General features: G+C 42.2%; 1 protein-coding gene across 1 annotated transcript in view; it reads left to right on the forward strand.

The window, feature by feature from the left end:
- The first annotated feature begins 1,174 nt into the window (after positions 1-1,174).
- The window catches only part of LOC112260434 (pituitary adenylate cyclase-activating polypeptide type I receptor-like), a 53,763-nt gene continuing 30,138 nt past the window's right edge, over positions 1,175-24,799 (forward strand). Inside the window, exons 1-4 of the mRNA XM_042327950.1 lie at positions 1,175-1,209; positions 1,328-1,517; positions 3,121-3,229; positions 22,213-22,317. Of these exons, the coding sequence (XP_042183884.1) occupies positions 1,175-1,209; positions 1,328-1,517; positions 3,121-3,229; positions 22,213-22,317 (439 nt within the window). The remainder of the gene's footprint in view (positions 1,210-1,327; positions 1,518-3,120; positions 3,230-22,212; positions 22,318-24,799) is intronic.

The following is a 24,799-nucleotide window of genomic DNA, read 5'->3' on the forward strand; positions in this document are numbered from 1 at the left end:
GTTTTTAGAAGAAAAGCATTTTTTTGTCCATTAAAATAACGTTAAATTGATCAGAAATACAGTGTAGACATTGTTAATTTTGTAAATGATTATTGTTGCTGGAAATGGCTGCTTTTTAATGGAATATCTACATAGGCGTACAGAGTGTCACGACTTCTGCCGGGGTCGGTCCCTCTCCTTGTTCGAGCGGCGTTCGGCGGTCGACGTCACCGGCCTTCTAGCCATCGCCGATCCACTTTTCATTTTCCATTTGTTTTGTTTTTGTTTTCTACACACCTGGTTTCAATTCCCCCATTACATACATGTTCATTATTTAACCCTCTGGTTTCCTCCATGTTTGTGTGCGTGTTTGTTTTATTGTTCAGGCTGTTTCTGACGGCTGGTATTTTGTTGCCGGGTTTTGTTATTACGCCCGTTTATTTCGTGGTACCAGTATTTTCCCGCACCGTAGTATTGTGTTTATATTGGTGTATCTTGTATTACATACCTTGTCCACGCATCTCAGCTCTCCTGCGCCTGACTCCTTTCACCAGTTGCCCACAGCCTTGACACAGAGGCCCATTATCAGCAATCATCATTCCTGTGTTCCAGTGGCACATTGTGTTAGCTAATCTAAGTTTATCATTTAAAAGGCTAATTGATCATTAGAAAACCATTTTGCAATTAGAAGGCCAGCATCCCAGCATCTTCACTGTTGATATGAGACTGGTGTTTTGCTGGTACTATTTAATGAAGCTGCCAGTTGAGGACTTGTGAGGTGTCTGTTTCTCAAACTAGACACTTTAATGTGCTTGTCCTCTTGCTTGTGCACTGGGGCCTCCCACTCTTCTTTCCATTCTGGTTAGAGACAGTTTGCGCTGTCTTGTGAAGGGAGTAGTATAAAGCGTTGTATGAGATCTTCAGTTTCTTGGCAATTTCTCTCATTGAATAGCCTTAATTCATCAGAACAAGAATAGACTGATGAGTTTCAGAAGAAAGTGCTTTGTTTCTGGACATTTTGAGCCAGAAACAAAGAACCCGGAAGTCAGTGATGGTACTCTCATGTGGTCTACTCGTTCCGAGCGCAGGTCTAAATCTTTGGTCCTTCCGTCACACCTCTTCTGATGTGGTGATGAATGGTTTCTGGTCTAGTTCTGTGAGAGTGATAGGTGTAGTGGGGGGAGGGGGAAGAGCGATGGAGAGGGAGAAGGTGGGTGGGAGTAGTGGAGGGTATGTCTATCGGGCTGGTGCTGGAGGATAGAGTGAACAAACAGGACTCAGATCCACCTGGCTTTGGTGCACTCACCAACAGTATGTGTGTTCATTGTGAGTGACTCCATGGGGGCAGATCTCTGTACGTACCTTGTGCTGTCTATGTGGAGGCAGCCATATATCTGCTGCTACCAGGGCTGGAAAACCAGGGGTTGGTGCTGCGTCTGGTGCTGGGACTGTGGGCCTGGAAGCAACAGGAACCGGGAACGAGGAGGAAAGACAACTTGAAGAGCAAGCAGACACACAAGGGAGCTCTAGACCCAGGGGTCAGGGATGGCCCTCCACTGGGGTCCGCTTGCTCCGGGTCAAGGTGTGATGTTTGGTTTCCCCTCCATCCTCTTTTGGTGGTGGAGGGTTCCGGGTTGGTTCCGTGAGTGTGATAGTGGGAGGTAGGTGTAGGTAGAAATCGAGAGAGACAGAAACGGTGGATGGTAGTAGAAAATGTGTTCATCGGCCTTTGCTGGTGCTGGAGCCTTGGTTGTCGCGTAAAAAGCAAAGTGACGCGGCAGCCAGGCTGAAGGCTAAAAACCGGGTCTGAGTTTTGTCTTGGTCTGGGCAGCTCGGGGGGCAGTGAAGATTTCGACTTCCATCTTGTCACCCTCCTCCTCAGTCGTTCATTCCACCGTTTGTTGATGGTAGATCCTGATGTTCCTTGTCTCCCACATATATAACATTTACTTAGAAATTCACTTGATGAAAGCGACAGGACTAAAAATGAACGAATTCAGCAACATTGTCTCTGTCACTAACAAATACAGTCATGGGTATTAACTCTGCAATTCACTTGAAAAGGCAAGGCGACCTGGGAAATTATATTGGAGGCGTGGCTTGGTGGGGGCAATGTTCAAGATGATACCACTCAAATTTGGACCCCTACAGGGTCGCAGTGACTCTATCGGTTTGAGAAATGACAACAAAATCACTTTACGTAACTGTACTCATATGTTACGTGCAACGGGTTTCCTTAAAAGTTTTGAGTAATGACAGCACATTGGCTTTTACAGTGCAGCCTCCACCTCCAGTCTGTTCACGTGTTCTTATAAAGTTATTGCGCAATCACGTGTGAAAACAGAGTTTTGACTGGCCACTATTGAAAAAAGGATCCCAGCTTTCTTGGACTGCGACATGTATTGCTCAACTCTTAAAATTAAGCACATGAATCTAGACAACCAGTGTAGCCTATCTGGCAAATTAAAAACATATCCACAGGAAGAGCTTCCTCCATTCACTATTCACTGTCTTGATGAATATGAGGTTGAATGAATATGTTGATGAATATGAGGTTGAAAAGTGGTGGAATTTCCCTTTAAAGACATTGGCTTTACTGTAATATATCTCAAAGATATAGACCTATCTCACTATGTACACTTCTTCCACTGTCATTAATAATACTTTCATCCAGTTGAGCAAGCACACAAAGTTTCTACCGAAACTTCAGTTTCTACTGTAGTTATAGATACTGTCACTGTCTTTGGAGAACTGTCACCCTCTCCCGTGGGTGTGTGGGTGTGGGTATATAAACAGAGCCCTAACCCAAACAGCATCAGTAGCAGATGGTGTCTATAATGAAGTAAACAAGTCGTTTTGGTGGGACTGTTTTTCACTGCCCTACAGATGGGACAGGAGGGGAGAGATGGTTGGAAGACAGGGTGATAATGAGTGTGTAACTCTCTACAGTATGTTTTGAATAAGTTAATGATACAGTGTGCGTAAAGGGACAATGTTGTATGGTGGCACTTGTCGTCTCGGTAAAGATGCAGGAATATGTTTTCACATTACACAAGTTCTGTGCTTTTTCATAGATAAAAAAAAATCTCCCCTTCCTTCCCTCCCTCTCTCTCATACTCCCTCCCTCCCTCCCACCTCCAGGTGGAGGCCATCCATCCAGACTGTGCCTTGGTGTCCCAACACATGAAGGCCCAGCAGAGCTGTATCCACACACGCAGACAGGAGGGTCGCAACCGTTCTGCCAGGACAGGTACTGTAAACCCAAACAGTACTATTAATTTATTGGATTAAGTTCTGTAAACATAATCGATGTGAAAACTTTGTAGTCACAAATGTTTTAGGTTCCCTTAACATGCATATTCAGTCTTGATTTTGTGAGACTATTTTTGATTCAGATGAAATTTACCAGAGGTTTTAGGTGAACAGGCCTTGTGGTGATAGATTTACAAATACGTCTTTCAAGTTTGACCTTGATTACATCTGACCTCCTAAACGATGACTGCACGTTTATGTTCAGAAATAAAAAATAAAAAAAATGGTGGCACAAATTGGAATTATCTACGTAGCAAGCTTTTATCTATTGTTCGCGTAAACTTTCTTAATGTTAAAATGTTTAAATCTGTTAGTGACCATTTCTTATTTGAAAAGATAATCCATTCACCTGACAGGTGTGTCATATCAAGAAGCTGATTAAACAGCATGAATATTACACAGGTGCACCTGTGCTGGGAACAATAAAAGGCCACTCTAAAGTGTTCAGTTTTGTCACATAATGCCACAGATGTCTCAAATTTTGAGGGAGCATGCAATTAGCATGCTGACTGCAGGAATGTCCACCAGAGCTGTTGCCAGATAATTTACAGTTTTTCTCAATTGCTAAAACACCATTTCTGAAACCTTGCTCCATTTCCTGAAAACATTCAACACAAAACCTCATCTTCAAGCACTATTTACATAACCTCTGACTCCTCTTGCAAAATGAAACATTCGCCTCAAAACAGTTTTACCTGTGTTCAAAATCAAACACTGCTCTCAAATCATAAACAAAGTTATCAAAATGATATACACTCTCAAGCAGTCAGTAAACAAAAATAGAAAACACACAAAATATAAAAAACACATTGTTCAAAACATACAATTCTCAGGGAGAATTACATTTTTAATTTAAAAAAAAAATCCTATTTTTCCATCATTGTCTTTTGATGAACGAAAACATGTTCTATCATAGTAGCTCAAAATTGATCAGAAATTACTACTCTGCTTTACTCTTTGCAATTTTGTTTTTTGTTCTTCCTCCTCCTTGTACCCCTATTTTTACAGTACTGTACCCTGCATCTCACAAACTTGTCCTTTGTCTCTGTGATACTGTAATTCTTGTTCTTTGTTGATATGAACCTGCAACCAGTCAAAATCTATTGAGCAGTCAGTACTGTTAATAAATGAAAAGCACAATGTTCAGGGCCATACAATTTGTCCATTGTACAGTATACAGCCTACAATGCACTGTACTACAGTATCCATTCTCAGACTTTCTCCTTCCCACCTTCAACAACCTGTTTACTCTCTGAACTGGCTTATATTGGTTGTGTTGCATCATTTGAAACAGGTTAAATCAGTTTTGAGTGGTTGTTCAATCAATGACACATGTTCTCTATTTGAATTTGATTGTTGCCACTTGTGTTTACCAGTATGGATGACGTGCATTAGAGTGCAGAATGTGTTTTGAGAATGAGAATGTGTGAGATCTGCAAATTGTGTTTTACCATGTGAAATTGTTTAACGTATTGACAACAGACTGCATAATTAGCTAAATGAGTCCTGGTAACTGAGAACTTTGTTCAGCCAATGGGTTTTTAGTGTTTTAGCAATTGAGAAAAACTATAATGTTAATTTCTCTACCATAAGCCATCTCCAACGTCGTTATAGAGAATTTAGCAGTACGTCCAACTGGCCTTACAACCACAGACCACATGTGGGTGAGCGGTTAGCTGATGTCAATGTTGTGAATAGAGTGCCCCATTGTGGCGGTGGGGTTATGGTGTGGGCAGGCATAAGCTACGAACACAATTGCATTTTTATCCATGGCAATTTGAATGCACAGAGATTCCTGAGGCTCATTGTGAGGTCCATTTTGTTAAAGGTATCTGTGACCAACAGGTGCATATCTGTATTCCCAGTCATGTGAAATGTTGTATGTATTTTATTTAACCTTTATTTTGACAGGGAAGACATGTTTATACCAAGGTCTCTTTTCTTAATGCACCCTGAATAATTAAGTGATAATGCCCTCGAAGCCAATGTTTGGAGGATATATTGGCACGATACAACAGGTTACCAACATATTCAAATAAAAACATTATTTTGATGAATTTCTTCATACTATTTCATCCTTCCAACAAATATAGTCCCTACACTAATCTTTGTATATATCTATAAAAATGATGCCAGCTGATTCATGATTTCGACTGAGAAACGCTGTCTGTCTTGTCCGGACTCTGGACATGTTCATTACTATGGGACAGCTTGAGATCGAATTTTAATATTGAAACAATGTTGCAAATGTCAGAGAGACAGACAGCAAGGTTTATACAAATATCTCCTGTTGAAAACTAAATGTTAGTCTAAAAGAAATGTGACATAATGTGTAGATGCTTTTTTATAGTGGAGATCCAGTTTTTAAATTGCCTGGCTGGGCTGATGAGACAGTGAATTTCGCAGAGATGGAACAGAGTAAATAGGCATTTTAACATCATAAATTTATCCGGGGTAACTTGTGGAATAGACTCTGGCTGGAATGCGGTTTTAACCAATCAGGATTAGAACCTCCCGTTGTATAATACAATATATATATATATATATATATATATATATATATATATATATATATATATATATATATATATACATGTGTATTACTACCTTACAAAAGTTTGGGATAACTTAGAAATGTCCTTGTTTTCCATTAAAACATACATGAAATGAGTTGCAAAATGAATAGGAAATATAGTGAAGACGTTGACATGGTTATAAATAATTATGTATAATTGAAATAATAATTGGGTCCTTCAAACTTTGCTTTTGTCAAATAATCCTCCATTTGCAGCAATTACAGCCTTGCAGAGCTTTGGCATTCTAGTTTTCACCCCATGCTTTCTGAAGCACCTCCCACAAGTTGGATTGGCTTGATGGGCACCTCTTACGTACTATACGGTCAAGCTGCTCCCACAACAGCTCAATAGGGTTGATCTGGTGAATGTGCTGGCCACTCTATTATAGACAGAATACCAGGTTACTGCTTCTTCCCTGAATAGTTAATGCATAGTTTGGAGTTGTGCTTTGGGTCATTGTCCTGTTGAAGGAAGAAATTGGCTCCAATTAAGCGCCATCCACATGGCATGGCATTGCAAAATTGAGTGATAGCCTTCCTTCTTCAAGATACATTTTACCCTGTACAAATCTCCCACTTTACCACCACCAAAGCACCCCCAGACCATCACGTTGCCTCCACCATGCTTGACAGATGGCGTCAAGCATTCCTCCAGCATCTATTTGTTTTTTCTGCACCTCACAAATGTTCTTCTTTGTGACATGAACACCTCAAATTTAGATTTGTATGTCCATAACACTTTCCCGATCTTCCTCTGTCCAGTGTCTGTGTTCTTTTGCCCATCTCAATCTTTTATTATTTTTTGGCAAGTCTGAGATATGACTTTTTCTTTGCAACTCAGCCTCCCGGAGTCACCTCTTCACTGTTGATGTTGAGACTGGTGTTTTGCGGATACTATTTAATGAAGCTGCCATTTGAGGACTTGTGAGGCATCGGTTTCTCAAACTAGACACTCTAATGTACTTGTCCTCTTGCTCAGATGTGCACCGGGGCCTCCCACTCCTCTTTCTATTATGGTTAGAGCCAGTTTGCGCTGTTCAGTGAAGGGAGTAGTACACAGCGTTGTACGAGATCTTCAGTTTCTTGGCAATTTCTCGCATGGAATAGCCTTCATTTCTCAGAACAAGAACAGACTGACGGGTTTCAGAGGAAAGTTCTTTGTTTCTGGCCATTTTGAGTCTGTAGTTGAACCCATAAATGCTGATGCTCCAGATACTCAACTTGTCTAAAGAAGGCCAGTTTTATTGCTTCTATAATCAGCACAACAGTTTTCAGCTGTACTAACATAATTGCAAAAGGGTTGCCAATAGTGAAGACATCAAAACTATGAAATAACACATATGGAATCATGTAGTAACCAAAAAAGTGTTAAACAAATCAAAATAGATTTTATATTTGAGATTCTTAAAAGTAGCCACCCTTTGCGTTGAAGACAGCTTTGCACACTCTTGGCATTCTCTCAACCAGCTTCATGAGGTAGTCACGTGGAATGCATTTCAATTAACAGGTGTGTCTTTGTTAAGTTAATTTGTGGAATTTCTTTCCGTAATGCGTTTGAGCCAATCAGTTGTGAAGTGACAATGTAGGGTTGGTATACAGAAGATCACCCTATTTGGTAAAAGACCAAGTCCATATTATGGCAAGAACAGCTCAGATTAGCAAAGAGAAACAACAGTCTTCAAATTTCAAGAACTGAAAGTTTCTTCAAGCGCCATGATGAAACTAGCTCTCATGAGGACCTCCACAGGAAAGGTAGACCCAGAGTTACCTCTTCTGCAGAGGATAAGTTCATTAGAGTTAACTGCACCCCAAATAAATGCTTCAGAGACTGTGTGAATCAGGCCTTCATGGTCGAATTGCTGCAAAGAAACAAGTACTAAAGGACACCAATAAGAAGAGACTTGCTTGGGCCAAGAAATACGAGCAATTGACATTAGACTGGTGGAAATCTTTCCATTGGTTTAAGATGTTTGATTCCAACTGCCGTGTCTTTGTGAGACGCAGAGTATTTGAATGGATGATCTCCACATGTGTAGTTCCCACTGTGAAGCATGGAGATGGTGTGGGGGTGCTTCGCTAGTGACACGGTCTGTGATTTATTTAGAATTCAAGGCACACTTAACCAGCATGGCTACCACAGCATTCTGCAGCGATACCCCATACCATCTGGTTTGCACATAGTCCCACTATAATTTGTTTTTCAACAGGACAATGACCCAAAACACACCTCCAGGCTGTGTAAGGGCTATTTGACCAAGGAGAGTGATGGCGCTGCATCAGATGACCTGGCCTCCACAATCACCCGACCTCAACCCAATTGAGATGGTTTGGGAGGAGTTGGACCGCAGAGTGAAGGAAAAGCAGTGTGCAAAGCCGTTATCAAGGCAAAGGTTGGCTACTTTGAAGAAACTAAAATATATATTTGGATTTGTTTAACATTTTTTTGGTTACAACATGATTCCAATGTCATTGTGTTACCACAATTTTGATATTGCAAGTGCACCCTCTTAAAATGTTTTATTCTTCCACAGAGCAATGGCAGCCTCAGACCCTCAAGCAATGTTACTTTGCATTGTTAATGCTGACCATACAAGGAAGATAAATCTCATCTCCCGTCCAGCAGCCGCTGTTGACGTAAACATTTTGAAGGAACATTTTGAGTTGAACCACGACTTCCTCTTGCAGTATGAAGACCCTGACATTGATGGACAACTTACCTGCTTGATGATCATTGAAGAGTTCCCACAAAAAGCAACACTGCACATTTCAGTGGAAGAAGGAGATTCAAGTTCTACTCCAACCACTGACAGAATTACGGGGACCATGTCTGTTCCCTCAGCAACGTGTTGTATCAGTTCCCACAGCCCTATATTTCCTCAGCCCTATTTTCCCTCAGCTGGTCCTTCAGCTGGTCCTTCAGTTCTATCAGTTCAGCTGGTCCTTCAGTTCTATCTTCTAAACCATGGATCGGCAACCCAAATGAGAGATACTTTTTTCAAATTCTCTCAATAGCTAGTATTTTTGGAGCTGCACTGAATGTATCCCTGTTTAAGAGGGGGGAAGCAGAAAATATGGGCATTATAGACAACTGGATGTTATGTGATAACAAATATTTCACATGGCGTATATTTTTTACACCATTGATGTACACTCTAAAAAATGCTAGGCTGCCCCAACTGCTGGTTTGCAGACGTTGTACGATTATTTTCTTAAACACAATACCAGACGTATTTCATAAGGCCTTATTTTGAGGGCCTAGTTTTACCCTAATACAGGATCTTGAAACTCATACACATCACTTTCAACCAAACCACTCCCATCATTATCATATTTCCCAGCATACTCTGCAACAGCAAGTTGCAAGTGAATAAAAATGTTAAATTGGAAATACGGTTTATGTGTCTTTCTGTTGGGGAAGGGGTGACGTATGGGCTGGCAGTTCCTGGATTGAGGTGGCAGTTGTTTGATCGGTGTTGTGTCCAAATCAAATCATATTGTATTAGTCACATGCGCCGAATACAACAAGTGCAGACTTAACAGTTAAATGCTTACTAACCAACAATGCAGCAAAAATAAATAAGAATACGAATAATAGATAAAAGTAACAAGTAATTAAAGAGAAACTGTAAAATAACAATAGCGAGACTATATACAGGGGGGTAATGATACAGAGTCAATGTGCGGAGGCACCGGTAAGTTGAGGTAGTATGTACATGTAGGTAGTGTTATTAAAGTGACTGCATAGATGACAAGAGTAGCAGTGGTGTAAAGAGGGGGTGAGGAGGTGGTGGGGGTCACTGCAAATAGTCTGGGTAACCATTTGACTAGATGTTCAGGAGTCTTATGGCTTGGGGATAGAAGCTGTTTAGAAGCCTCTTGGACTTAGACTTGGTGCTCCAGTACCACTTGCCGTGCAATAGCAGAGAGAACAGTCTATGACTAGGGTGGCTGGAGTCTTTGACAATTTTTAGGGCCTTCCTCTGACACCGCCTGGTATAGAGGTCCTGGATGGCAGGAAGCTTGGCCCCAGTGATGAACTGGGTCGTAGGCACAACCCTCTGTCATGCCTTGCGTTTGGAGGCCGAGCAGTTTCCATACCAGGCTGTGATGCAACCAGTCAGGATGCTCTCGATGGTGCAGCTGTAGAATCTTTTGAGGATTTGAGGACCCATGCAAAATATTTTCAGTCTCCTGAGGGGGAATAGGTTTTGTCATGCCCTCTTCATGACTGTCTTGGTGTGCTTGGACCATGTTAGTTTGTTGGTGATGTGGACACCAAGGAACTTGAAGCTGTCAACCTGCTCCACTGCTGCCCGTTGATGAGAATGGGGGCTTACTCGGTCCTCTTTTTCCTGTCGTCCACAATCATCTCCTTTGTCTTGATTACTTTGAGGTAGAGGTGGTTGTCCTGGCACCACATGGCCAGGTCTCTGACCTCCTCCCTATAGGCTGTCTCGTCATTGTCGGTGATCAGGCCTACCACTTGTGTCCTCTGCAAATTTATTGATGGTATTGGAGTCGTGCCTGGCCGTGCAGTCATGAGTGAACACGGAGTACAGGAGGGGACCGAGCACACACTCCTGAGGGGCCCCTGTGTTGAGGATCAGCGCGGCGGATGTGTTATTACCTACCCTTACCACCTATGGGGCAGCCCATCAGGAAGTCCAGGATCCAGTTGCAGAGGGAGGTGTTTATTCCCAGGGTCCTTAGCTTATTGATGAGCTTTGAGGGCACTATGGTGTTAAATGCTGAGCTGTAGTCAATGAATAGCATTCTCACAAAGGTGTGGATCTGTTGGGGCGGTATGCAAATTGGAGTGGGTCTAGGGTTTCTGGGATGATGGTGTTGATGTGAGCCATGACCCGCCTTTCAAAGCACTTCATAGCTACAGACGTGAGTGCTACGGGTCGGTAGTCATTTAGGCAGGTTACCTTAGTGTTCTTGGGCACAGGGACTATGGTGGTCTGCTTAAAACATGTTGGTATTACAGACTCGGACAGGGAGAGGTTGAAAATGTCAGTGAAGACACTTGCCATTTGGTCAGTGCATGCTCGCAGTACACGTCCTGGTAATCCATCTTGCCCTGCGGCCTTGTGAATGTTGACCTGTTTAAAGGTCTTACTCACATCGGCTGCGGAGAGCATGATTAGTCTTCCGGAACAGCTGGTGCTCTCTTGTATGTTTCAGTGTTATTTGCCTCGAAGCAAAAGTATCGATTCTTTCCATTAAATCTTTGACCAATCTCTGTCATGCTCACAGACCTGGTGGAGTAGCATGAATTTCAAGTAATTAGCAACCAAGCAGTTGTGATTTCAAATCCCAAGTGAAATATAGTCACAATTAACCAGCATTCAGCAGCATACTGTCCTTTTACAGCAATAACACCTTAATTCAGTAACTTGTTGTTGTTTACCGTACTTCCACTGCAACCAGTAGCCTGTAGTGTACCGTCAAATTACAGGATTTAAAAAAAAGTGCTGGTAAATTGTTGGTTATCTGCATGAACCCAGTCTTCACTATGAGTCATCCATACATCAATTGTCTTAAATTTTTTAGGTAGTTAGTAAATAAATGATCACAGAAATGCATAAACAAACGAACAGTAGATATAGTTACAAGGAAATGATAGCGGAGTTTCCTTAGTGGGATAAACCGGTATCGCGGCTTGGTGGACAAAAAAGACACTACAATGTTGATAATTATAACAATTGAAATGCTAACCCTTTGCACATGAACGCTCACTCATTCGGGAATAATTGCAATCAATATATATATTTACGCTCTGTGTGTCGTCGTGGTCTCTGTTGGAAAGTTTGTTTCTGTTGGAGAGTTTGTCCACCCTCTCACTCTCTGGCGTGGTTAGAATGGATAGTTCAGAGTAACATTCAGCAATGTTGTTATAGATAGATGTTTCAGCGGTTGACGGTCTTCGCGTTCAATGATACTGAATTCCTAGCTGCAGAATAGTAATTTGTATCAAAGATCTGTTCTTATTCTGTCTGTTCGATAGTCTCAGAGTTTAACCACGTGGTATGGTTAAGAATTCAGCAATCGTCTGAAACCTTAGCCCTCTCGTGGTTATCGAGGTAAGCTGGTCTCTACTCAAACCTTAGCCCTCTCGCAATTGAGAGAAGCATGGTCTGAAGATAAATTCCCAAGGTGGGGGTTATATTCATAAGAGCAGAAAGGGGCTGTCCCATGACACCAGATCAATGTATATGCTCATGGGGCAGACCTATGATTTAGTTAACTCCAATTCCCTTTGGAGTTTTCCTTCATTAAACTCGCTGTACCCAAAGAGTGCAACGTCATGACTGTGTATTTCATGGCATAAAAGGAAACATGTCAGAGAGGTAAAGAACAGGATGGTTCTTCACAACCATCACAGCTGTCCCGCCCTGACCGTAGAGAGTGTTTTATGTCTCAATTTTGGTTTGGTCAGTGTGTGATTTGGGTGGGTAGTCTATGTTCTATGATTTTCTATTTCTATGTGTTTGGCCGTTGTGTGGTTCTCAATCAGAGGCAGCTGTCTATCGTTGTCTCTGATTGAGAACCATACTTAGGTACCCTTTTCCCCCACCTGTTTTGTGGGAAGTTAACTTTGACTTTGTTCAGGGCACATAGCCTAAAGCTTCACGGTTTGGCTTTGTTTTTTGTTTTGTCGCCGTCATTTTTAATAAAGAGAAAATGTACGCTTACCATGCTGCACCTTGGTCCAGTCCTTCAGCCAGCCGTGACAGAACTTCCCACCACCAACGGACCAATCAGCATGGTAAGGTGGACTCCTGGACATGGGAGGACGATCTGGACGGCAAGGGAGTCTACACATGGGAGGAGATCCTGGCGGGAAGAGATCACCTTCCATGGGAACAGGTGGAGGCAGCTAGGAGAGCAGAGGCAGTCGGAGAAAGGAACCAGCGGTATGTGGGAACACGGCTGGCAAGGAAGCCCAAGAGGCAGCCCCAAAGAATTTTGGGGGGGGACACACGGGGAGTGTGGCAGAGTCAGGAAGCAGACCTGAGCTGCCAGAGTCTCCCTCCTGTCCGGAGCTGCCAGAGTCTCCCTCTTGTCCGGAGCTGCCACTGCCAGAGTCTCCCTCCTGTCCGGAGCTGCCAGAGTAAAAAAAAACAAATACAGTAGAAGATAAATAAATAGGTTTGTCCTTGCCCTCGTCCCCTTCTTACTCTCACTCCTCTTCCTCTAACTCTCTCTCCAAAATTGGCTTCCATTGTTGCCTATTTATAGTGCTCAAGCTCTGATTTCTAAGTGAAGAAATTAGCTAGGTGTTGTCACACGTCAGCACTGGGTGTAGGTAATCTGTAAATGAGTGTGGCATTTGGAATGGCAGTGTTTTCCAAACGAAACACAAGAACTGTTAGTTTTGAATGATGTGTCTAATGTAGAGAACTGTGTTTAGTGTTTTGCAAAAGTGTGTTTTACAATTGCAAACTGAGTGTAAAGCAGATAATGTGCTTGCAGTTTTGCAGACTTGGTTTGAAGATCAGGACATGAGTTAATGGTTTCACTGAGTGTGCCTCAAGTACCACTTTTAGTGTGTAAGCGATTGTGAAAAACTGCAATCTGAGAGTGGTTACATTTCTCCAGGCCCATCCCTCAGCTTTTTACCAAAACAGAGGCGGCGTGGCTGTTTTGTTATTGTCTCATCTGTGTATTTTCCCTTTAAACAGCTGTAATGTATTATTATATGTAGTTGAAAGCGATGGGTTAGAAGAAGCCTACATAACCAACCCTTGAAGTAAAACGTAGCATCCATATGTCAATTTTGATATTGATTTATCCTGCAATAGATGTCGCTCAATTGGTAACATACATGTTTGTGTTCTTCTACTGTCTCTTAAGTAATCTAAAAGTAACTGAATGTAATCAGATTACATTACTGAGTTTGGGTAATCCAAAAGTTACGTTACTAATAAAAAAAATGGACAGGTAACTAGTAACTACAACGGATTACATTTAGAAAGTAACCTACCCAACCCCGGTCTGTTACCTGTGTGAAGGAGGATATGATATCTGACACCACTTGAAGCTGGGATGTCAATCTTATCATTTAATTCGCTCTTCCGACTGTCCATCAACTCATGGCTGAACCTTATATCACAGCCACTAAAAGCAAATATGCCTGGAATCCATACATCATAATGCAGCAGGAGAGAGTGGTTTTGTTACTGTAGCACATATAGAGATTGATTTATAGCCAGTAATTTAAATATTTCACAGATTTTAAACAAAACAACACTTTCTCTTTGTTAAAGACGGACAAGATTAATGAGATTTCAGGAAGCCAAGCTAGAGCTCTGTGAGACGTTCACAGCGATCGGGGCAGAAGTTTTGATCAAGAGAGACGTTTAGAAAATATGCACATTTTCTCTAACAATAAATAAACAAAGATGTATTTTACAATTATAAGGAAGGTGAAATCTTATACTTAGTAATTTTATAAATACTATATTTAGACAAAAATGTCACTTCAAGCCTTATTCATGCCGTTTTGTTAAAAAGGAAATACGTCATATAAAATATTTAATATTTTTATCATATTTGTACTGTGCACTTGAGCTTGTGTCCTCAAATGTCCTCAAATGTGACTACACCTCTGCAAAAAACTAATTTTACCAGAAAGGTGAGATGTTAACCTTTCTTGGACTATTACTAGTTATTATTACTAATAACTAGCATTACTAGTTATTGTTTAAATAATTACTTTTGGAAATTAGGTAGATTACATTTTCAATTACATTATATTACATTTAAGAGTTCAATTCGATTCTTTGTAAGTCTGTTTCTCTATAGTGACCCGTTTGTGTTTCAAAATAATCCATTTTTATAGAGAGCTTTGTGAGACATATGATAACGTCGAAAGGTCATCAAATTCCTCCAGTTTCCTTTGACAGCCGCCTTGGAAAAGGTGAACATGAAAGGTGGCTTATCTGTGAGGTAGGAGTCTGTTTGTTTGTCAGGGCTCTTCAACCCTGTTCTTGGAGTCCTACCATCCTGTAGATTTTCAGTCCAACCCTAATCTACCGCACCTGATTCTAATAATTAGTTCGTTTATAAGCTGAATCGGGTTAGTTATAACTGGGGTAGGTAAGAAAATCTGAAGTGCCGACGACAGTTTACTGTGTGTGTGTGTCTTCATCCTGGCTGACACCATTACAGACGCACAAGGGGAGATGAAGCCTGAGCTCCTACTCGTCCTGGGCCTCCTAAGTGCCCCCATATCCCCTCATCCAGGTGTGTGTGTGTCTATGGGCATCCTAAGTGTGCCCATATCTCCTCTAGAGTAGGGATGAAAGATGATAACATTGAGTTCCATCAACATAGAAAACATGTTAGATTGGTGCGTTAAAATCAAAAATGATTCAGTCAAAAAGAGGGCAGTTCACAGTTCACACACAAAACAGACAAACTCCAAAATGTTATTTTCTTGTTTGGAGGCGCATGGTGAAATATATTTATTTCAGTCTAAGCCAAACTTGGCCTACGGAACCCCAAGGATTGAGTTGTTTTTTTGCCCTAACACACACACACAAAAAAGATCAGCTTTGTAGTGCTAGGTCAAAAACCAAAATGGGGTTCAGAGGACTGAATTTGGGAAACCTTGGTGTAAGCCTTCTACAGTGTGTGTGAAGGAGTGCTCAACCATTATTTAGATACAAATATACTGATCAATAATATAAACACAACATGCAACAATTGAAACAATTTTACTGAGTTACAGTTCATATCAGGAAATCAGTCAATTAAAATAAATTAGCCCTAATCTAGGGATTTCACATGACTGGGCAGGGGCGCAGCCATGGGTGGGCCTGGGAGGGCATAGACCCACCCACTGGGGAGCCAGACCCACCCACTGGGGAGCCAGGCCCAGCCAATCAGAATGAGTTTCACCACCTGTCCGGGTGGCTGGTCTCCGACCATCCCACAATTGAGGAAGCTGGATGTGGAGGTCCTGGGCTGGTGTGGTTACATGTGGTCTGCGGTTGTGAGGCTGGTTGAACGTACTGCCAAGTTCTCTAAAATGACGTTAGAGGCAGCTTATGGTAGAGAAAATCACATTAAATTATCTGGCAAAAGCTCTGGTGGACATTCCTGCAGTCAGAATGCCAATTGCACGCTCCCTCAACATCTGTTGCATTGTGTTGTGTGACAAAATATGAACATTTTAGAGTGGCCTTTTATTGTACCCAGCACAAGGTGCTACTGTGTAATGATCTTGCTGTTTAATCTGCTTCTTGATATGCCACATTTGTCAGATGGATGGATTGTCTTGGCAAAGGAGAAATGCCCACTAACAGGGATGTAAACAAATTTGTCCATAACGTTTTAGAGAAATAAGCTTTTTGTGCGTATGGAACATTTCTGGGATCTTTTATTTCAGCTCATGAAACATGGGACCAACACTTTACATGTTGAGTTTATACACCCTGTTTTGCAATGAAGGTCTACAGTAGCCTTGACAGCATTTTGTCAGAGGTCGGCTAACTTTGTCCTCCTCTGGGTGTTTTTGACTTCAATACAAAACCTAGGACACTCGTGGTTCTCACCCCCTTCCATAGACTTACAGTACACAGTAATTATGACAACTTCCGGAGGATGTTCTCCAACCTATCAGAGCACTTGCATCATGAACTGACATGTTGTCCACCCAATCAAAGGATCATAGAATGAGTCTAATACTGAATGCATAACCTACAGCTAGCTAGCACTGCAATGCATAAAATGTGGTGAGTAGTTTACTCAAAGCGAGAGCAAGATTATAGTTGAACAGTTTTGACAAATTCATTTCTTCAAACATGAAGGAGATGCAAGAGAGAGAGAGAAACACAGAGAGAGAGCTGTATGTGTTACGGCTTTCTTCCGTTGAAAGAGAGTCGGACCAAAATGCAGCGTGGTAAGTTAGATACATATTTAATGAAAAAGTGAAAACCTAAACAGTCTATCTTGTGCTAACACACACAGAGACATGAACAATCACCCACAAACACACAGTGAAACCCGGGCTACCTAAATATGGTTCCCAATCAGAGACAACGATAATCACCTGCCTCTGATTGAGAACCGCCTCAGGCAACCATAGACTTTACTAGACAACCCTACTCAGCCACAATCCCAATACCTACTAAAACCCCAATGCAAAAACACAACACAAAATAAACCCATGTCACACCCTGGCCTGACCAAATAAATATATAAACACAAAATACTAAGACCAGGGCGTGACAGTATGTTGTCATTTTTTCCACTTTCACTTACTTTGCTAGCGAATGCAGGTAGCTAGTCTAGTTTACACAAACAGCCAGCGCAAACCGAGGGATGCTATGTTAGCTAGCTGGTTATGACTATCCAACACTGGAACTCTTCCAAGTCAAGGTATGTTTTGGGTTTTACTAATGAACTGCTAAATTGCTTACTGACTGTACACTGTACTGCATGATTGTAGCGGGTTTACTAACGCATTAGTTCTATTAGCTATGTTGACTATGACGTTACTTTAGCTAATATGGTGACAATGATGTAGGCTGTGTGTTGAGGTTAGTGGTTATGATATGAAGGTTTTGCTTGGAAAGTTTTTTTTATCTGGTCACAACTGTGTTGTGCATTGAAGTCTACAAGTGAAGGGAAAAGGTGAGTGGAGGAGAGCTTGTAGATGCGAGAAGGAATACAATGAGCTGTTTGTATGTGGCTATGAAAGTGAACTGTTTGTGTGTGATCAGGGGTGTATTAATTCTGCTGATTATGTTGAAAAACGTTTCTTAAACGGAAAAAAAACGGAACAAAACGGGGATAAACACACCTGAATTCGTACAATAGAAACTCTCGTTTGCAATTGTTGAAATAATTATTGCACCCTAGATCAGCTAGATGCAGGCAAGAGTGTGCAAGGCGGTATTGAATGTGTCACTATCTGTACATGTCACTTAACTTTCACCTCATCTTTCTCTCGACCTATGTGCACCTACGTTGTAAACTTTCATTCATAGGCTAGTTCGTAGCAACCTCATGATGGGTATAGGGAAAATTCAAATATCATAGTAGCCTCAACCTATCGATGTTACATTGAACAGCCGCATATATTCCCCCCCCCCCATTTGACTCTATGCAAACTGGAAACCACATATCCTGAGGCTGCATTTATTGTAGCTGGGGATTTTAACAAGGCTAATCTGGAGAGAAAAAAATCTATCAGCATATAGATTGTGCAACCAGGGCTGGTAAAACCCTAGATCATTGTAATTCTAACTTCCGCGACGCATATAAGGCCCTCCCCCTCCATTCGGAAAAGCTGACCACGACTCCATTTGGTTGCTCCCTGCATATAGACAGAGACTTAAACAGGAAGCTCCCACAGGTCTGTTCAGCGCTGGTCCGACCAATCTGATTCCACGATATAAACACTCACTCATGCACACCACATTGACACAAAACTCACACACATTCACATACACTACATACGCACCAATGGCGGTCAGTGCTGTTTAAGGTGAGGAAGGATGATACTTTCTTTTATGAACATGACCTTATTTCTATTGCAGCATACTGTCATTCATATTATATTCACCCAGCTTAATGTAACATCGACAGGTTTAGGCTACTACATGATGCTCAAATTTTCCCTGAACTCATCATGAGGTTGCTACAACCTAGCCTATTATTAAAAGAAAGTTTACAATGCAGGTGCACACAGGTCGAGAGAAAGATTTGAGGTGACAGACAGTGACACATTGACAGATAGTGACACATTAAATATTACACTCTTGCCTGCATCTAGCTGATCTAGAGTGTAATCACTAGTCCAGTTGCAAACAAGATATTTTATTGAACATCTTCTAGGTATATACAGTATTTTGCCCCCTCTTAATTTCTTTCTTTCTTCCCTATTGGCCAGATGTTCACAACAAATCAGCATCTTGTATCACATAATGTCAATTCTGGAATGCCATAAGTGTAGAAATACAGTATAGTAAATCCAGACTGAACAATATTGTAAACAGCGTTACAAACAAAACTGGAGGTATCTGTGTATGACAAATGGAGAAATGGAAAACAAATGTAACCACTAAACATCTGAAAGTAAAGCCTGAGGGGAAAAGTGCATGCCAGAGAGGAGTGAGAGAAGGAAAGATTGAAACCTATGGAAAGTGAAAAGAAAGAAGAACAGCTTCTTATTAACAGCTCGTAAGATCTTAATTGGATCCCCCTGTTGCAGAACATTTTTTACTGTATTTGAAGTTTAAAAAGGCTTCTGAGGGCCTCCCGGGTGGCGCAGTGGTTAAGGGCGCTGTACTGCAGCGCCAGCTGTGCCATCAGAGTCCCTGGGTTCGTGCCCAGGCTCTGTTGTAACCGGCTGCGACCGGGAGGTCCGTGGGGCGACGCACAATTGGCCTAGCGTCGTCCGGGTTAGGGAGTGCTTGGTCGGTAGGGATGTCCTTGTCTCATCGTGCACCAGGGACTCCTGTGGCGGGCCGGGCGCAGTGCGCGCTAACCAAGGTTGCCAGGTGCACGGTGTATCCTCCGACACATTGGTGCGGCTGGCTTCCGGGTTGGATGTGCGCTGTGTTAAGAAGCAGTGCGGCTGGTTGGGTTGTGTATCTGAGGATGCGACTCCCGAGCCCGTACGGGAGTTGTAGCGATGAGACAAGATAGTAGCTACTACAACAATTGGATACCACGAAATTGGGGAGAAAAAGGGGTCAAATTCAAAAAAAAGAAAAAAAAGGCTAAAAAAAAAAAGGCTATCTAATTCCACCACTCTCTCAAACCAGATCAGGTGCACTGTAAACCCCAACGTGCTGATAAAACATGTTGCACTTAATATATAGTACAGTTACTTAAAGTGATTTTGTACTCATTACTCTAACCTATAGAGTCACTGTGACCCTGTAGGTGGTTCTGATTTGAGTTGTGTCAGTTCCTGTGTCAGTTCATCAAGTTCCGAGGCGAATGTTCCATGAGCACGCATTCGCATCTTATATTGACGCCTCCCACGTTCACACTTCATGTACGCTGTTGCTACTCTGTTTATTATATATCCTGATTGCCTAATCACTTTTACGCTTACCCACATATGTGTACTGTATTACCTTAATTACCTCAACTACTGTACTGTACCTTGTACCCCTGCACATTGACTCAGTACCGGTACTCCTTGTAAATAGCCTCATTATTGTTTTTTATTGTGTTACTATTTCCTTTTTTATTTAGCAAATATTTGTCTTCCTTTCAACTCAACGTTTTTCAGAAAGTCTACAGATGTAGTATTCCGCGAATCTGACTAATAACATTTGATTTGATGCACATCTCTCTCTCTCTTCTGTCTCATGCATATGGGTCTTTCTATAAACTAGGATACCAGTGAGGATTTCCTACACTGGACAACTTGTAACAGCTGTTGATAAGTCATTGATAATAATCTGCCAATTTGTTCACGTCATTACATTAAAATATAAGGGGGAATCATAACTATATTCAATTAAAATTCACCAATTCATAAGTTCTCCAGCTCCCTTATAATTATTTGTGATTATATTTTTTTATCCGTTTTTGCAAGAGATGTGTCCACTTTCATTTGTTTCCCACCTCTTCAATTGAAGGGTGTTGTGCTACTCTGCTGCAGTAAAACCATGTGTGGTTATTATGAGGACGATAACGTCTAATGTTGGCTTCAACTGGGCTTTCCAAACAAATCCTTCCATTGTAAAAGGAACCTGGTTTTTGGTCACTTTCTCATAATAAAAACAACGATGGTGAGATTAATGATACAGCTATTCATGTCTTTATTATGTGTGCCTGTGTTGGCCAAATAATGTAGATTACAGAAATATCTCCATGCAAGCATCCAATCTATGTATTTAGTCAGGCAATATCCACATTCTTTGCACATATTTTAGAATGTAAAAATAATTTCAACATCAAGGCTTAAAAAATGCATTATTCTTAAAGTGGTGAAGTGGTACACTTCATGCAGGCTTTTTGGGGAGGTGGGTTCTACAGTATATTAGGCCCTATATGTACAATTATATAAATTATACAATTGTATTACATTGAGGTCCTTGAAAATTACAATTAAGTGCTTGAAAAAGTCCTGAAAGTCCTTGAATTTGACTTGCCAATGTCTGTATGAACCCTGCTTAAAGGATGTATAATCCTAGGTCTATGTTGTTGTACAGGTGGAGCTATGGGCTAATTTGCATATATTCACTTTTATTTCTTTAAGTACACATGAAGAACTGCATTTAAAAACTTTTTTTATTTTTTTAAAACCATTTTGAAATGTTTACCCCAATGTCACACATTGGCCCCATTTATGTATAGAAAGACCCATATGCACACATGATATTAGTGTTCTGTTTATAAAAGGGACTTTGTGTCTCATGGCCAGGAGTTGGTTATGATTACACACTGTCCTTACTTTCCCTGTTCCTCCAGTCCCACTGTGATCTACATTCTGATCTACTGGTTGCATCACCACCTGGTATGGAAACTGCTCAGCCTCAGACCGCAAGGCACTATAGAGCGTAGTGCGTATGGCCCAGTAAATTGCTGGGGACAAGCTTCCTGCCATCCAGGACCTCTATACCAGGCGGTGTCAGAGGAAGGCCCTAAAAATTGTCCAATTCCAACCACTCTCTTCTACGGCAAGTGGTACCGGAGCAGCAAGTCTAGGTCCAAAAGGCTTCTTATTAACAGCTTCTACCCCCAAGCCATAAGACTCCTGAACAGCTAATCAAAGGGCTACCCAGACCCCTCTTCTACGCTGCTGCTACTCTCTGTTTATTATCTATCCATGATCACTTTTACTCTGCCTGCATGTGCCATATTACCTCAATTACCTCGACTAACCGGTGCCCCCGCATATTGACTCTGTACTGGTACCCCCTGTATATAGCCTCCCTATTGCTATTGTTATTTGAATGCTTTTTGTTATTTTAAATGTTTTTTTTGCTTATCTATTTTTTACTTAACACATTTTTCTTCTTAACTTCTTAAAGCATTGTTGGTTAAGGGCTTCTAAGTAAGCATTTCACTGTAAGGTCTACACCTGTTGTATTCGGCGCATGTGACAAAACATTTGATTTGATTTGATTGTTAGAGTTTACAGTGGACCCATCAAACCCGGCACAAATCTGCTGTCCGTCTACAGCTTGCTGGCAGGAAGTGACAAACTGTGTTCATATCCTTTCCTCCTTCCTCCTGTGTGTGTTATGCGTGCGTGCATGCATGCATGTGTGTGTCTCTCAGGGTGTCGTATTGAGTGGGATGAAGTGAGGTGCTAACATCCATTCTTTCTGTGTGTGTGCATGCATGCCTCTGTGTGCATTTCTCAGGGTGTCGTACGGAGTGGGATGAGGTCAGGTGCTGGTACCGGGCTGATGTGGGCCAGATTGTCAATGTGTCTTGCTCAGACATCTCCCAGCTCTTCGCCAACAAAGGTAATGATGTCCAACCTTTCACCTTTAACTTTGGCACTATCCTTTGACCTTTGAGAGATTGGTCCCTGAGCAGTTTTTCCTAGACAATATGCCTCTGCTTCTGCTTCCCCTTTAGGGTCTATAGGCTGGGTAATGGCATATGCATTGTGTGACAACTGCTGATGTAAAAAAAACTTTATCAATACTTTTCATAGATGGATTGATTGACCTTTAAACCTGGCCTTAACTCACACATCACAGTGGGGAGAAGTTTATATAAGCAGAACCAATGTAGCTTCTGTAGAGGTGTAAGGAAGGATGTCAGTATGTGTGTGTTTCCTGATCAATCCACTGATGTATATCGAAAGATCAGAGGTGAAAGCTTCTACTGTTGCTATTAGTTGGGTCATTAATAGCGCATGCAAACACTAAAGATATTAATCAGTTGGCGAATAAAGGCTTCTGCATGCTTCAGTCCGACGGGCGCATACCCAAACTCGTATAGGTTAACCGCCTGAGCATTTCTTTATGCTCCTTTGGCACAAAACTACCTCCATACTTCCATTGGTTTGTACGGGTTACCGTCAGACGAGTCCCGTGACACTTGTGGGGGTTGTAGAGAAAAATGGAGAACACCATCATGTTTGTGAGAGTCTCCGCTTTCCATAGTGGTGTTTCCATCAAGCTGACTTTTTGCGGTTGAAAGACTGTGCGTGATAACATATTGCACATAAAAATTACTTTTGCCGTTAAATTCAATGGAAAATGATCAAATCAAATTTGATTGGTTACATACACATGGTTAGCAGATGTTATTGTGGGTGTTGCGAAATGCTTGTGCTTCTAGTTCCGACAGTGCGGCAATATCTAACAAGTAATCTAACAATTCCACAACAACTACCTAATACACACAAATCTAAGTGAAGGATTGGAATAAGAATATATGAATATAAATATGAGAATGAGCAATGACAGAGCGACATAGGCAAGATGCAATAGATGGTATAAAATACAGTATATAGCCTCCCGGGTGGCGCAGTGGTTATGGGTGCTGTACTGCAGCGCCAGCTGTGCCAACAGAGACTCGCGCCCAGGCTCTGTCGTAACCGGCCGCGACCGGGAGGGATATCCTTGTCTCATCGCGCACCAGCGACTCCTGTGGCAGGCCGGGTGCAGTGCGCGCTAACCAAGGTTGCCAGGTGCACCAGAGACTCTGTGTTTCCTCCGACACATTGGTGCGGCTGGCTTCTGGGTTCAAATCAAATCAAATTTATTTATATAGCCCTTCGTACATCAGCTGATATCTCAAAGTGCTGTACAGAAACCCAGCCCAAAACCCCAAACAGCAAGCAATGCAGGTGTAGAAGCACGGTGGCTAGGAAAAACTCCATAGAAAGGTCAAAACCTAGGAAGAAACCTAGAGAGGAACCAGGCTATGTGGGGTGGCCAGTCCTCTTCTGGCTGTGCTGGGTGGAGATTATAACAGAACATGGCCAAGATGTTCAAATGTTCATAAATGACCAGCATGGTCGAATAATAATAAGGCAGAACAGTTGAAACTGGAGCAGCAGCACGGTCAGGTGGACTGGGGACAGCAAGGAGTCATCATGTCAGGTAGTCCTGGGGCATGGTCCTAGGGCTCAGGTCCTCCGAGAGAAAGAAAGAAAGAGAGAATTAGAGAGAGCATATGTGGGGTGGCCAGTCCTCTTCTGGCTGTGCCGGGTGGAGATTATAACAGAACATGGCCAAGATGTTCAAATGTTCATAAATGACCAGCATGGACGAATAATAATAAGGCAGAACAGTTGAAACTGGAGCAGCAGCACGGCCAGGTGGACTGGGGACAGCAAGGAGTCATCATGTCAGGTAGTCCTGGGGCATGGTCCTAGGGCTCAGGTCCTCCGAGAGAGAGAAAGAAAGAGAGAAGGAGAGAATTAGAGAACGCACACTTAGATTCACACAGGACACCGAATAGGACAGGAGAAGTACTCCAGATATAACAAACTGACCTTAGCCCCCCGACACAAACTACTGCAGCATAAATACTGGAGGCTGAGACAGGAGGGGTCAGGAGACACTGTGGCCCCATCCGAGGACACCCCCGGACAGGGCCAAACAGGAAGGATATAACCCCACCCACTTTGCCAAAGCACAGCCCCCACACCACTAGAGGGATACCTTCAACCACCAACTTACCATCCTGAGACAAGGCTGAGCATAGCCCACAAAGATCTCCGCCATGGCACAACCCAAGGGGGGGCGTCAACCCAGACAGGATGACCACATCAGTGAATCAACCCACTCAGGTGACGTACCCCTTCCAGGGACGGCATGAGAGAGCCCCAGCAAGCCAGTGACTCAGCCCCTGTAATAAGGTTAGAGGCAGAGAATCCCAGTGGAAAGAGGGGAACCGGCCAGGCAGAGACAGCAAGGGCGGTTCGTTGCTCCAGAGCCTTTCCGTTCACCTTCCCACTCCTGGGCCAGACTACACTCAATTGTATGA

This window comes from Oncorhynchus tshawytscha, linkage group LG01 (assembly GCF_018296145.1).
Source record: "Oncorhynchus tshawytscha isolate Ot180627B linkage group LG01, Otsh_v2.0, whole genome shotgun sequence".
Classification (NCBI taxonomy): domain Eukaryota; kingdom Metazoa; phylum Chordata; class Actinopteri; order Salmoniformes; family Salmonidae; genus Oncorhynchus; species Oncorhynchus tshawytscha.